The 14066-nt window shown below is 44.4% G+C and overlaps 2 protein-coding genes across 8 annotated transcripts in view; one reads left to right on the top strand and one right to left on the bottom strand.

The window, feature by feature from the left end:
• Positions 1–1187: 1187 nt before the first annotated feature.
• On the bottom strand, positions 1188–13319 carry tmem178a (transmembrane protein 178a). Of its 3 annotated transcripts, none has more exons than XM_048987431.1 (6): positions 12933–13319; positions 9231–9402; positions 7346–8122; positions 5277–5390; positions 2772–2909; positions 1188–2350 (listed from the first exon to the last, which is right to left on the bottom strand). In XM_048987431.1, exons 3-6 carry the CDS (start codon positions 7755–7757, stop codon positions 2109–2111), a joined length of 906 nt encoding a protein of 301 aa, XP_048843388.1. In that variant the 5' UTR covers positions 7758–8122; positions 9231–9402; positions 12933–13319; the 3' UTR covers positions 1188–2108. The 3 variants fall into 3 exon arrangements, with proteins under 3 accessions (XP_048843388.1, XP_048843390.1, XP_048843389.1); XM_048987433.1 differs by having other exon boundaries at positions 7976–8122; XM_048987432.1 differs by lacking the exon at positions 9231–9402.
• The window catches only part of map4k3a (mitogen-activated protein kinase kinase kinase kinase 3a), a 64586-nt gene continuing 62579 nt past the window's right edge, over positions 12060–14066 (top strand). For 2 of the 5 annotated variants that reach the window (XM_048987405.1, XM_048987404.1), the window contains exon 1: positions 12060–12760. In XM_048987405.1, coding sequence (XP_048843362.1) covers positions 12665–12760 — 96 coding nt within the window. In that variant the 5' untranslated portion in view covers positions 12060–12664. The remainder of the gene's footprint in view (positions 12761–14066) is intronic. The other 3 variants (XM_048987408.1, XM_048987407.1, XM_048987406.1) reach the window with 2 other exon arrangements.

The raw sequence follows: 14066 nt of genomic DNA, 5'->3' as shown, positions 1-14066 counted from the left end.
AGAGCACAAGGCTGGGGGACACCCTGGATGGGGTGCCAGTCCATCACAAGTCACCTGCAAATGATCACACTGTGTGAGGAAACCAGCAGAACATGGGGGGAAATGTTACACACACACACACATTCACGCACACACATGCACACACACATGCGCACACTCACGCACTTTCACACACACAATCACACTCTAACCCTAAATATGATACCCTTAACCCCTACCCAGCTCTAACCTTAACCATAGGTATGCAAACAAAATACAAGACTTCTGCCATTTTTAGTGACAGATTGCAGTCACAGATTTTATAAGACTGAGGTTTCTGATGTAGGGACCTGAAAAATGTCCCCATAAGCTATGCACACACATACACACACACACACACACACACACACACACACACACACACACACACACACAGAGTGGAGGCGGATCTCGCCCCCCCCCCCCAGTCCTGGAGATGTAAGATAACGCTTCCTTGCTATTCAGTGAGCCAGCATAGCGGCTTCATTTATTCCAAACAGGTTCCATTCATCAGAGCCCACAACAGGCATCCAGACGGGAACGACGGGTGGTGGAGCAGTCTAGTGCACAGGCTGGCCACTCAGCTTGCTGTTTGTGTGTGTCCACGCTGAACGGTATCTCAAGGAAAGCAAACCAGCCAAGTGCAAGGCGCTGCAAAACACCACACAGCCGTGGGCGTCAGCAACGGTCTGGGAGTGAACAAGTTAAAATCCTACACTGAAGGGACACAAACTAGGTGAGATTTACAGGTAGTGACTGTGCCTAAGGAGAGCATATGGGAAGCAAAATACAGATACGGCACGAATCTTGCAAAAGCATGGTGAAAACAAACAAAATCCTTCTGACATTTGCTGGAAGTAAAGATGTCTCCCCCCACTGCAGAAACATAACGATTTTGCAGGTTTTTGAAAGCATTGATAAGTTAAGCCGTTTTTAGTTTCAAAATTGATTTCCTGTGGAGCGGAACGAAAACAGGTTATTCAAGTTAGCCGGAAAGCTCAACCGGAACGAGATCCGTCCTTCAGACCATCATAGATTTAGCGTGGTGGATTTCATGGGCTGTTAGGAAAAACCTACACTTCATGCTGATTTCCTGGTAAAAAGACTTTAAAACCCACTTTGTTCTGAGCATGACATATACGTGCCACACTGGAGTAATTAAGAGGCCGTTTGCGGTTTTATGGGTTTATTTATGTACAGTTGTAGGAAGAGAGCACAAAGCACTGTGAGGCTTTCCTGAAATGCTGCTGCGTTCGTTGGTGGCGAGACGACCGGCCCTTCCAACATATCATTTCACCCTTGTTCTTACACAGGTAATCATGCAATGGTGCGTCCTGATTGGCAGGAGCTTGCACTAATCATAAAAGTCCTGTGGCCATTGGACCAGACTACTTGAAAAGGCCCCCCATCATTTTATTTTATTTTTTGCACCTCAAGCTTATAAATGAACCGCACGCAAATTGTCCAGTGAACGGTGTCCCTAACTCCCAGAACCCTCTTTCCGGCGTTTCTTCCACGGTGTCCGGCTCACTTCGCTACACCCACACCAGCCGACGTCAGGATGACTTCATCTGCCATCTTGTCTTCTTTGCAAGTTGTTAAGACCTCTGTCAATACTCAGCAGCAAATCGCACATCCACGACAGCAGCAGCCCGCACGTCTCCGACAAAAACTCAACGGAGCATCGGTTTCACACGTTTCGAAAGACACATTTTTCCTTCAAACGAAAGTTACGTTATACCGCAGGTATTTCCATAGGCATTTCCAGTTATACTAGTGCTGATGTATATAAAATAAATAAGAGAACAAAAACGAATCCCCAGATAGTGAATATTCACAGCAGCCGAGCTGAACGCAAACAGGTAAAGGCGCACGGACACACTCACTTCACCTAACACAGATTCCACGTGTCCCGGTGTCTGCACACGTACATTAAATGCAGGAGGTTTGTACAAAATTACAGCAGCACGTTCCCAACACGGACGGGATACCAAGGAGCCGGCTCGTCCCCAGTCTCACCATCAAACGGCACGTAATTCACTGGCCAGTATGGGAAGATGAGCACGGCAGAGGGGTGGGTGGCGGGCCGCTCACACTGCAGAGTCATGCGCTGTCTTGGACTGCAGGCCTTTGGAGCGGCTGACGAAGGGGTAGGTGGTGCACAGGCAGCCCGACGCCACCGTCAGGCCCAGGCTGACCCAGGCGCAGAAGATAGACCAGCTGTAGCCGTGGTCCACGTCGGCGGGCAGCCCGTAGATGAGGACCGGGTTCCGGGACAGGTCGTAGGAGACACTGGCTGCATAGGTGCACAGGGAGATGGTGCAGAAGATACCTGGAGCACAGAAAGACCTGTCTGTCAGGTCATTTTCATTCAACGTTGCCAGATTTATTTTCATGACTGAGGATATATATTTAACATTGGATCCGCATTGATTTGATATAACTCAATCCGGTCAAGATATCATATCCGATTACAAGCCACTACTAGAGTTACATGCAATGACTGCAGCTAGAGATGCACAGAAATAACTGCTCAATTCAGAGTATTTGGTGGCTTAAATATTCTGAGGCAAGGAACTACTAAATGATGAATGAATGGTAGAATGAATGATAGATGAATGAATGATTTATTGACTGATTACTGGAAGCATTTTGCATGAGTCTCTGGGTCTCTGACACAGTCTCAGACCACAGAGGAATGCATGCCATGCCCGTGTGGGGCAAGCAGGAGACGGCGCGACCTTCTCCCCCACCTGCCATGAGGAAAAGCAGGCCGGACACGTGCTGGGTGAGGCTCTCCTCCCAGAAGAAGCTGACGGTGGCCACAATGCAGCCACACAGCAGGACAGCGGCCGCCATGCCCAGGAAGCCGGCAGTGATCCTGCGCAGGTCTGCAGGAGGACACCCACAAACACGTTTACAGTCATTTCTTTAGCAAATGCTTTTATCCTGGAGCAATCAGGGGTCAAGAGCCTCGCTCAGGGGCCCAACAGTGAAATCTCTCTGCCAACCCTGGGATTAGAACTAGCAAGCTTGTGATCACAAGGACAGAATCCTATGCTACAGAAATACACAGTTCTGTGGTCCAGGGCTTGAACCAGCACTTGGATAGACTGGACCAGCAGGACCAGATCAACACTAAATTCAATTCAATTCGATTTCGTTTGTATAGCACATTTTCACAACATTACACTGTCTCAACGCGTTTTACAGCATCCCTGCTCAAAGCCCCCAGAGACCAAGCCAGAGGTGACAGTGGCAAGGAAAACTCCCTCAGGAAGAAACCTTGAGAGGCACCAGACTCAAGGGGGAGGCATCCTCCAAGAGCCAATAGAAGGCAAATGAACAAGATTGCAGAGACCTAATTCACACCGTCTGAGTTTTAGATGTGGAGGACAGGCAGGTGATGGGAGACAGGTGCCTGCATAGATCCATGGGATTACATCAGCAGGACTAGATAAACAACAAATACCTCTGCAGATCTGAGGGACTAGACCAGCAGGACCATATCAACAAAAATATCCCAGTAAATTCACGGCAAGATCATATTAACGCTAAATTCTTCCATACATCCACTGGACTAGACCAATAGGACCAGATCAACATTAAATGCCAGCACAGCTTTTAGAGACCAGACTGAAACTAAGTACCTTGTGGACCAGACCAATGCTATATACCCATTGAGACCTGGATGAGCAGCCCAGCATAAAACTGGCAGAGACACAAATTGTAATTAGCCTCGCCAGATGGAGGGATAGTAAGCTAGACCCCGAGGAATTCTGGGAGGACTGCTTTTGTACCCTCAGTAAGCAAACTCAGTGTCCTAAGCAGAAATGTCCAGCTGCACCGCTGCACGCATTTCTGAAGCTACGTGAGCAGCTTTGGATGAAAGCTGAGATTCTAGAACCAGATTAGCAGCAATAATAATTGTTAGGATAAAGGAATCTTTGCAAATAGGTGATTATCATCACATAGCAAACAAGCGTATAAGCCTATAACAGTAAAGAGGGTTTATTTCCATTGACATTGCAACACCAGGTAAGACAGCCAGGAGAAAAAAGGATACAGATCGATATCCTGCTAGAGATGTTAACATCAGCAAAGCTCAGCTTCCTGCTCCTGGGCTTTTATGTAAAGTTAAAGTAAAAAATACAGACATATTGATGTTAGACATCCAGTTAGGATTGTGTCTGCGATCAGTCGTTCACCGGCTCAAATCCCAGAGTCATTTCGCCATGCATGTACAACATTTTGGATGAAAGCTTCAGAGAAATAAATTAAAATGTACATTCTAAACAACAGAAAAAATAATCAATTCTCCATAAGTACTCATCCAGTTCAAGAATGAGAAAAACCCAGAGCCTATAGAAAGCACGGAGGACAAGGCAGCTGGGAGAAAACCAATGTATGAAAATGAATTCATCAGTTTATTTCATAAATAATGTTCCACCCTCCAAGCTCTCATATAGTAGAGTTTCCACAACAACTGACCCACTAATGTAACTGTAGTGAAACAGATGGGCACCGTACCTACCACTGCCGTCACTCACTGAAATATGAATCACACATTATACATCCGCAGCTGTGAAATACAAATTAGGGAACATAAAGTGTTGTATCAGTCTAATCATGCTCAGTTTTAGCTGAAAGGAGATCATTGGGAATCACCAGCAATGGCGCCATAGTGGGGGTGGGGGGGCGCTAAAAAAAATTGGAAAATAACTGGATTGGACTGGACTGGGGGGGCCAATATGATATGCTTTCATGGGGCCCAAAATCTTTAGCGTCGCTCCTGGTTACCAGGCTTTGGTCTGATAAGGGCTTCTCTGCAGTGGCTCCGAGGGAACTAAACCGGCTCAGTGGGACCTTCTACCTCCAACCATCAGATTACTTAACAGTCCTGCGACAGTTATAATAATACTAATACTCGCGCCTTACATACGCACCACGCACCTTATTTGTGCCATGTTGTTTTTATTATTATTATTGTTTTCTTTTTGCTTCCATGTTTTTATCATTCGGCATTACTCACGTTTTGCTCACAGATTTACAGGGGGCACGAGCAGCATAGCCCTGAACCTGCAGCCCTGTAACTGTGAAGCATAGGGCCGCCTCTGCCTATTTCGGCACCACATTTTGCCGCAGCTGAAATCTGCTGCGGGAATTAAATACATACTATGTAAGTGGTCTTGCTGTGGCTGATGCAGTAAGTCTTTGTTGTTGTTGATGTTGTTACTGCTCGTTTTCGAATTACTTACGAAGGAGATGCCATTCATCCTGCTGAATGGTCTTGGTCAAGTTCAGCGGGATATTCCGGAGCCGGATGGGCTGGGAGAAATGGTACTTGACAGTCGTGCATTGCTGTGCAATACCTACAGAGAGACAGGTCACATGCTGTGCGGTTTAGTATAAAAGAGAGGCTAAACATTTGAACTGACTGAATTGACATCTTGTGAATTGATCTACAGTCTTTCATCACTAGGTGGCAGTCTATGTATATTCTTGGCAAAAAGGTGCATTGCATATTTCTGCAATAAAATGGACCTGCTTGCAAAGTAACGACGCTTATAATATGTAATAAATATAATTACTACATATATTTCATGTTAATACGATCTCGGCATAACACTTTGTGTTAAGAAAAAACTTGGTACTAGAGTACTAAAACAATTAATAATGTCCTCGTAACGTCCGCTGAAAAGTGTGTTTTGTTATAAATGAGTCCTTCGTTAAATTTCGCTATCCTTTACAGCGATTTGGTTCTGTGACAGAATTGCGTTTCAATTAAGATAATCCCAGTCTAACAGATATTGAATATGAATAAATATGTAAAACGCAATGTCCGAGATTGTCCGCCATAATTATACGCGGGGTGGTTCCTTTGTTTCCAGCAGAGGGATGGACAGATCGCCAGACAGATGGGTAACATTTACTGATGTCTACTCGGGTCTTACTCAGGTGAGAGGGAAAGTGCAGAAGGTCCGTGTTATGCAACTCTTCCTCGCTCTTAAATACGATAAGCTTAATCTGTTCAGCTTTCATCTGTCTTCCATGTTTTTGTCTTTATTATTAATCAATGTTTATTCTGTCTGAGAAAACGTGTGCGTACATATATACACCCCCTTTCCTTTAGATTTGCGGGACACTCTAAGTATGATCCTAAGTCGTCGATTTGGAAAGAGCACTGTATAAATCCATTAACATGCCTAATGGATTATATAAGCCATCTATATCATGTCCACAAGCGAGTCAGCGTAAACATTATACCTAGTTACTGGTCAGGTTTTACTGGGCTAAAGCTGACTACGGGATTTCAGATACAGCACAACTAGCCTAGTAAATGCAGCATTGCCTGACGTTGTGATATAAGCATCCTCACGGCATTAACTAAGCAGACCAAACTGAAAACGCTGTGTGTATGAAGTTAAGTTGTCCGAACTATTCGTTATTATATCTGAGCAGTATAGTTGTAATTTATAATTAAAGTAGAGCCGCGCGTGGTGCAAGAACCAAGACATGGAGTATTAGACGTTAATGCAGCGTACGAGCTGTAACAGCTCTTGGGTCGCGCTGCAATGCATCAGGGCGTTAAGTGAGTTAATTGGCTTTAACGCTGTACTGTATTATTGATCTCTTATGCGTCCTTGTATCTTGGCGGGTCAGGTTTACAACTCCCTCTGAATTGTCATTAGCACTTTGACCGGTCTTGTGAATCCCTCTGTAAAAACAAACTACATCGAAATGCCTGCATATGCATTTGCAATTGAATAATTCGAATTCTAAGGGTTACTTAATTTAGTGTAAATAACCAATTTCATAAATTGCAGAGTAGAGCAGAACAAAGCGTTGCAAGTAACCTTGGCGGAGATGTTTGAGAATATCGATCGAGCGATAGTTATATAATTATATCATTTGTTTATTGTAATCTGTCATCGCTTGGCAGCTATGAATTATTTTCTTACAGAATCCGTCCAGGTAAGATCGCGTAGGTTCACAAACGAGATAATCAATCAATATAGTGCATGTTTCCAGGAAATGATCTGAGATACATACATACATATATATGTATATACAAATACATTTCATTACATGCAGCAAATACGACCGCAAATTATAAGAAACTTTTCTTTGCTTTGTACTGACTTCTCGAGGTAGGCCTACATTACATAAGATATTTATCTACCAAAGCTAGTAATATGTCTTCTCAAAGTGTGATGCTTATGATCAACTGAGGTATCTCGGCTCACTTCGGTGGAATTCCTAGGGAGCGCTATCGCCATAAGTCAATTGATAAAGTAGCGTCTCACGGGTTATAAAGTCGCCTTACCTTTTACTATTAGCTTATCAATATCCCTATCCATGCCAAGGTAATAGCATTTCCTCCAGAGTCCCGCATATGTGGAGAACAGTGGGCGGCCACATTCCGATTCCAAAATCCCCATCCCTAGGATCGACCTCCAGTTCTCCAGGAGCTCTTCCTCCCTGCTCCCGACGTGTATTGGCTTCAGCAGTGCCGGGTTCCGCCGTGAGCTGCTGCTGTCCACCAGAGGCAGGTGATAAATTGGCATGTCCCTGTTTTTCTGGTCATTAGAGTCCGGCCCATGTTGGTCGCAGTTTTCCTTGTGCCTCCTGGTGTCCGTCTCGTACCAGTGGTCAGTGAAGATCGCGGTGATCAGCAGAGTCAACGACAAGATGCTCGTTGTCAAGCTGATCGCAGTTACCAGCGTCTGCTTTTCCATATTTCAATCATCAGAGCTGTATTGTCGCCCCGTTCAGCGCTCGTCGCTCCGCTGATCGAGCATCCTTGCCCGGTGACTGCGATCCAGCTAAAACAGTTATGTCCTCTGCCAAGGACTGAGCCGACGTGGTGCCGGAGGCTGTTAAGCGACGCAGGTGTTGGGATTTTGGCTGCGAATCACTCACGCAAGTGTGCTGCGTTTTCCATGTGACACCCTACCTGGGCAGTGTTTGCATACAGCCCTCTATGAAAACGGCGGTCCATCCCCCCAGCCGGCTGCCGATGACCGCCGCACGGTGTCACACTGAGGGGAATGTCGGTGCCGTCCTGCTCTTTCGGCACCAGCGTTTGCAATGGGTGTGTCGCCTAGAGAAAGACGAGATATCACTGTTATGCCCCGATGCTTAAACCCAATGAAAAAGCACGCTTGCATTCGTCTTTCCCACGTACTTTATTATTAGAATACAATGTAGTCAGCGTCAATGGGAATATAACGTCGTAAAATAAACTTTACTAAATTATCATCTAGATGCTGATTGTATATTTTAACCATAAATACAAATTATCTAAACAATAGCCATACATGCAATGAAAATTGAGAATTGTTGTAGAGTTGATATTTTGAATGAGATTTATATTATGGTATTGTTCTTGTTTGTTTTTGTCAAAAAAATAAAATATGAAAATCGCATCGGTGGCCAACAGGCTAATTTATATTTCAAAGTCCATTTTGTTCTTTGTTATGAAAACTGAAGCAAAATAACTTCGTGCTGAGTGATTCCCAACAATACAGCCTACTGGGGGAAATGACACCTGCAAATAACTACTGAAGGCGGTATAATAATTCACATCAGTCATCACCTCGATGTTCGACCAAAGCATTGTCTGCATGCGCTTATGGGCAGCTGAAGCAGATAACCTATAAAAGAATGTAATAGCCTACCTGTCTTTCACACAAAACTAAGGCCATATGTTTTTCTACCTTACATGTGCTTTACACGGAGGTTTCACACCCTAGATGTCACCAGAGAAAATCGATTTTGTTTCGCTTCTGGAGTAAAACCCGTGCGGATTGTAACCGATGATTTTCCTAACTAAATGCTCATAATCGGTTTGGAAAATCGTCCACACACCCGCAAAAGGAACTAAAGTTTTATACGAAACAAAGTCTTATGTGGTTGTGATTCTTATCGGAGAAAAACGTACAACTTTAACATGTAACATTTAAATTTTGAATCTCTTTTCCATGTTTAACTTTCGGTTTAGACCTATTCATTGTTTGAATATGTTCGAAAGTATTTAACATAATATTGCGGCCAATGTATTTCAAATCTCATGCAATGGAATGTTGTCTATGAATGAGATGGTTCCATAGTATAACCGCGGTCCACAATCTCACTGTGAAAACATCAATGAAATCAACGCTGAAAGAGGCAAAGCCCGTTTGGTGAGGCTGACAGATAGATGCCCTCACCTGTCTGGTGATGGTTTATGTCTGCTCAGCGCGCCTCCGGCCCGCCCATCCCGAAGAGGAACGCCGCCCATTGCGAGTCCTCTGCAGGCATTTGGCTGCTAACCACAGCTCCCTCGCAGGGACCTGCCAGCGGCAGCGTGCGTGTGACAATCTGGAAGACTGTCAACAAGGGCTGCGGGATGACACGCTAACGGGTAGTTTGGGTTAAGAAGGGGGTGTTGTGAATTCATCTACAGTAATATTCACTGTAGTTTACACAACGTGCCTATGCAAACATATTGTTTTTCAGTTCATGCTTTTACAAAGAGCTCTAAATTCTCGCCATTTCCCGGGGCCAAACTATGAGCTTATGATCTGCAGGTAACAAGACATGAAATGAGTTTGTTTCCAATACTGCAGGGTGGAATCATACCAATTATTTAGCATTTACTGCAAAAAAAGGATGCAGGAATGTTGTTCTCAGACTAATTTGGGTATTGTAAGTCTATACCTGTGCCAAGTTTTGTATTAATGCCTATTAAAGTGTAAAAGCGCAAGACATGTTCAAGGTTTTGCATGGTGATATGCAGACAGAACATTTCGATTCTTGCTGGTGTGCTTTTGGTGAATCATAATGACAAACGAACATGAGACAAAACACCATAGCAATAAATGGAAAAAAAAAGGAATATAACACCCAGCGGCAATTCTAGGGACTCTGGGGGCCCTCAAACCCCCCCTCCCCTGGTTTTATTACCTTTATTTCACTGTGAAGTGTGAATTAACAATATCAACAAAGAGAATTTAATAAACACAAGACCTTCATTTTCACTTTTGTGAAAAACAGAATACACAAATAAAACATATTTGTAATTGGAATGTACTATGTAATCGTTTGTTGTTGGGGGGGGGGGGGGGGGAGCTCCCAGCTTGCCCAGACAAAGCAACAAACAAAGCCTACATGCGCAATAATGGGTTAAATGCCCCTATGTCAGCAAACTCTATGTATTGTTTACACTTGAAACACTGAAATGGCCTCTACATCGCCACAATGCCTTAAACTGCTGGTGTGACACTACAGTATACAATTCACGTTTATCCCAGTCTTCAACAGCAAGGGTGTTTGGTTCCAACATCCGTAGGGAACAAATCAGCCCCGAATCCTCACCCCCCCTAAACACACACAGCACACTGTCAGAAAATAGGGACAAATTTGTACCTTTGCTTGTACAGAAATGGACTCTGAGGAATGTTTTTATACCACTGATGGTATATTAATGTTATTTCTACCTTAGGGATGTCCCTCAAAGTCCATTCCGTACCTTAAAAGACACAATTACCTCCAGCTATGGGAACAATCGGCAGACCCTTGAGGGTGACGCCCCAGTGACAAAGGTACAAATTGGTCTCCTTTTTTCTGACAGCGGAGGGACCAAATCAGCCCCAAACCCCCCACCCCCTAAACACACACAGTACACCTGCAATATGAGCAGGGACATGTCTCTACCAACTCTGGTTTCCCCCCACAGTCCAAAAATATGCTGAGGCTAATTGGACTTGCTAAATTGCCAGTAGGTGTGCATGTAAGAGTGAATGGTGTGTGAGTGTGCCCTGCGATGGGCTGGCCCCCCATCCTGGGTTGTTCCCTGCCTCGAGCCCATTGCTTCCGGGATAGACCCCCCGCGACCCATTAGGATAAGCGGTTTGGAAAATGGATGGATGGGTGGATGTCTCTACCATCCACACCCAAATCTACACCTTGCCCCCCAGATTCAGTTCCATGTAGTTTCTCTGTGTTTACATTTCGGAACAAGCAGCCACTGTCTGTTGGGTTATCTAAGGGAATCAGTCCCTGGCTTCCTAGCATCAGGTGTGCATGCATGAATCACACTTCCCACACTGACTTTTAAAGAGTTACATAACAAAAAATGTAAAATACTTCCTCTTTATTATATTTTTATTAGTCAAATTTACCAGTGTAACACATAAATAACTTAAAAACAGTACTACACACTTAAATCACTCATTCATTCTCTGTTTCTGTTGCCCCACTTATACTTTTTTCTGATAGGCATTTATAACGTTTAGCAGTTACAGATGTTTTGTATATGTACATGACAATTAAAAGTCAGTTTGAATTTTCCAGATCGTTACTTGATTTATAAGATGTGTATCTGCACAGGAAGTGAATCTGTTCATTAACACAGCTACGCGACTCAAAAACTGTGCAGGGCACTTTAAGCTTAAAAACACTTTGAAATACTTTCACATTTACAATTTAATTTGGCAAATCAAAGAAAGCTGAAGAATTCATGTATGTTTTTATAGATTGAACTCAAACATGCAGCCCTTTGTTAAATATCAGGCAGAACGTATACGTCCCACTGAAACGCACATTTATTTGGCAGGGAGACATGTCTCTGTTTGCTGAAAAGGTCTGGAAGCCATTGCGTTTGGTTTACATAAAGACTGGACTTTGCTCTCAGTATTTAACTATTAGTTTAGGAAGGCAGCAGATTAGAGATTTGGCTGTAAATTTTAACTGCCCCAGAATGGGGATTCGAGGGACAAGCTTGTTATTCTCAGTCCTATAAAAAGCCATTCATATAAAGTTCACGTGTATAAAAGTGCCGGTTCAACTACAAGGGCAGCCCAGTTTACTTCGATATAATTACAGACTCTCCCCTCCATAGATGTTCATGTGATAGAGCTTAGTGTTGATTTCATAATTTGAAAAGCATTTTTCCAGGTGCTCAGCAGGGCAGGACGAGAGGCTGAGAAAGCGTAAACATGGAGATAATCTTTTATTAGTACACCATTAACTGCGGACTCACACAAAGGACTCGTCTGTTTAAAAAAAACTCCTACTCTAAACAGTGTAGCATCATAAGTATTTCTGGTGAGTTCTGCTTTAAAATGTCTTATTACACCATTTGTGCGAAGCCGGTCTTCCGCGTGGCAGGAAGAGGGAAGATCAAAACAGGCAAGATAAAAGCCCTTTGCAAAGTCGGCTACTAGTTTGTCTAACCATAACCCTAGCCCTAACCCTTCTTCATCAGATATCCCTGCTGCATGAAGGAGCCTCGGATAGTCCGCCGTGATGTCCAGCTCTGATGTCCCCCACTATCCTGACAGCGATAACAGACCGCATTCCAGTGTCCTTGCCCCCCCTTTCCCTCGCCCATCCCAGCCGGGGTCATCATCCCATTCCTATCATTCTCCCTTTGGAAAAAATGCGACTACGGCGCACGCGTATTGCGCACTGGAAGCCATGTTAAAGTTGGCATACGGAGGACTCCGGCTGTGATTTTTTTGTTTTTAATTTCCTTTTTTTGTTTTCCCCCCTTTTCCTCCAATTTTCTCCCGATGTGGCAAGCCGACCCCCCGTCCATTCCTCGTCTCTGAAACCCCGATCGCTTTGCAGATCCCCAAAGCCGAGGGGCTCCTTACACACGATGGATTCCAGCTTCGACCTGTCCAGGAGGAATCCGCAAGAGGATTTCGAGCTGATCCAGAGGATCGGGAGCGGGACCTACGGCGATGTCTACAAGGTAAAAACACACGGTTCGGTCCGTGTCAGCCCGCATGGATCCCGGCGACATTTAAGGCACAGTGTCGCGTCTGGGGATCTCCAGCACACATCGACCATTAAGCTCCCCTGTACCGATCTTTCTCCCGGAGTTCAGCCTATCTTTTTGTTGCATGTTCATAATTGTCTTTTACCTGCTGCGTGGATGTCCGCTCCTCAGCCGCACTATTTCACTGAAAGGCGGCGGTAACGTTGCTTTCCCACGTCCCATCGGCGGCTTTTCCGCAGCAGGACTAGGCCGTGGCGGTAAGACAACCACCCTTTGGCCATATATTCGGGAAACATGCCCGATTGCGTTGGAGGATACAGAAAAACAAACAGAAAGCCCGCTGGTGCGAAACCTGCCCAGAATAGGATCGCGACATTCCTGATTTTACTTGTCTTTCTTTTGTATTCGTGCTGTTTTTATATTCTAGGCCAGTAGGTTGTAAGTCCTTTGGCCCGGGGACTGTAAACTGCAACCATAACATACAGACTGATCAATCAGCAAGAGGTAACTTCTGTGCCGAATATACCATATTAAACCTGCAATAAGGCTGTGGTGCCACTGTCTCACAATCGATCGTTCTTTTAAAAAAAATCTTTAGGGAAATTCTAGGTTTTATTATGCTTAGTCGAGAAAACCACTGAGGCGTGATTTCATAACAACAAAACTCACCAGCCCTCTAAATTTCAACGTGAAATTTGTTAATCCTGCCTGCTGTTTTGAGAAAGAAGAAAAACGTAGCAAAGGCTGGGATTGAAGCTTTTTTTTGGATCTTGCGTACTCAAATCAACAGAGCTGGTGAGATACACATCTGTTATAGTAAATCATAGTAATTACCCTGCTGGTGGACATGACTTTCAGTTATGTTTCTGTTGAACCATCCTTAACCTCATCTGTCTGACATTGTCGCCTCAGAAACTTTACCATACAAGAGGCATATGTAAGTAGATCTTCCCTTGGACAAGCTGTTGCACTGACAATCTACACATGTGGGTCCCTTTCATAGCCTGACATGTGAGGAGATCATTTTCTGCCAGATTGCTGTGATGAGATGTGAAAGTGCTCTTTTTCTGGTAGTGGATTTCTGGTTTTCGTCATTATTGGAAATAGATGCAGGGATTGTTTTTGGCCCATTGTGTCAAAGCATAGGGACAGAGGAAGGAGCAGAGCCAGAGATCTCCAATGAGCTGCACCGTTTACCCTGTTCTGTGGGGACCTGTACACTCTGTGCCTCCGGTGCAGCCTGGGTTCTGTTCATCCTGTTCTGTGGGGACCTGTACAC

The sequence above is a fragment of the Brienomyrus brachyistius genome, chromosome 20 (assembly GCF_023856365.1).
Source record: "Brienomyrus brachyistius isolate T26 chromosome 20, BBRACH_0.4, whole genome shotgun sequence".
Classification (NCBI taxonomy): domain Eukaryota; kingdom Metazoa; phylum Chordata; class Actinopteri; order Osteoglossiformes; family Mormyridae; genus Brienomyrus; species Brienomyrus brachyistius.
This window is presented reverse-complemented; position numbering and strand designations above follow the sequence as displayed.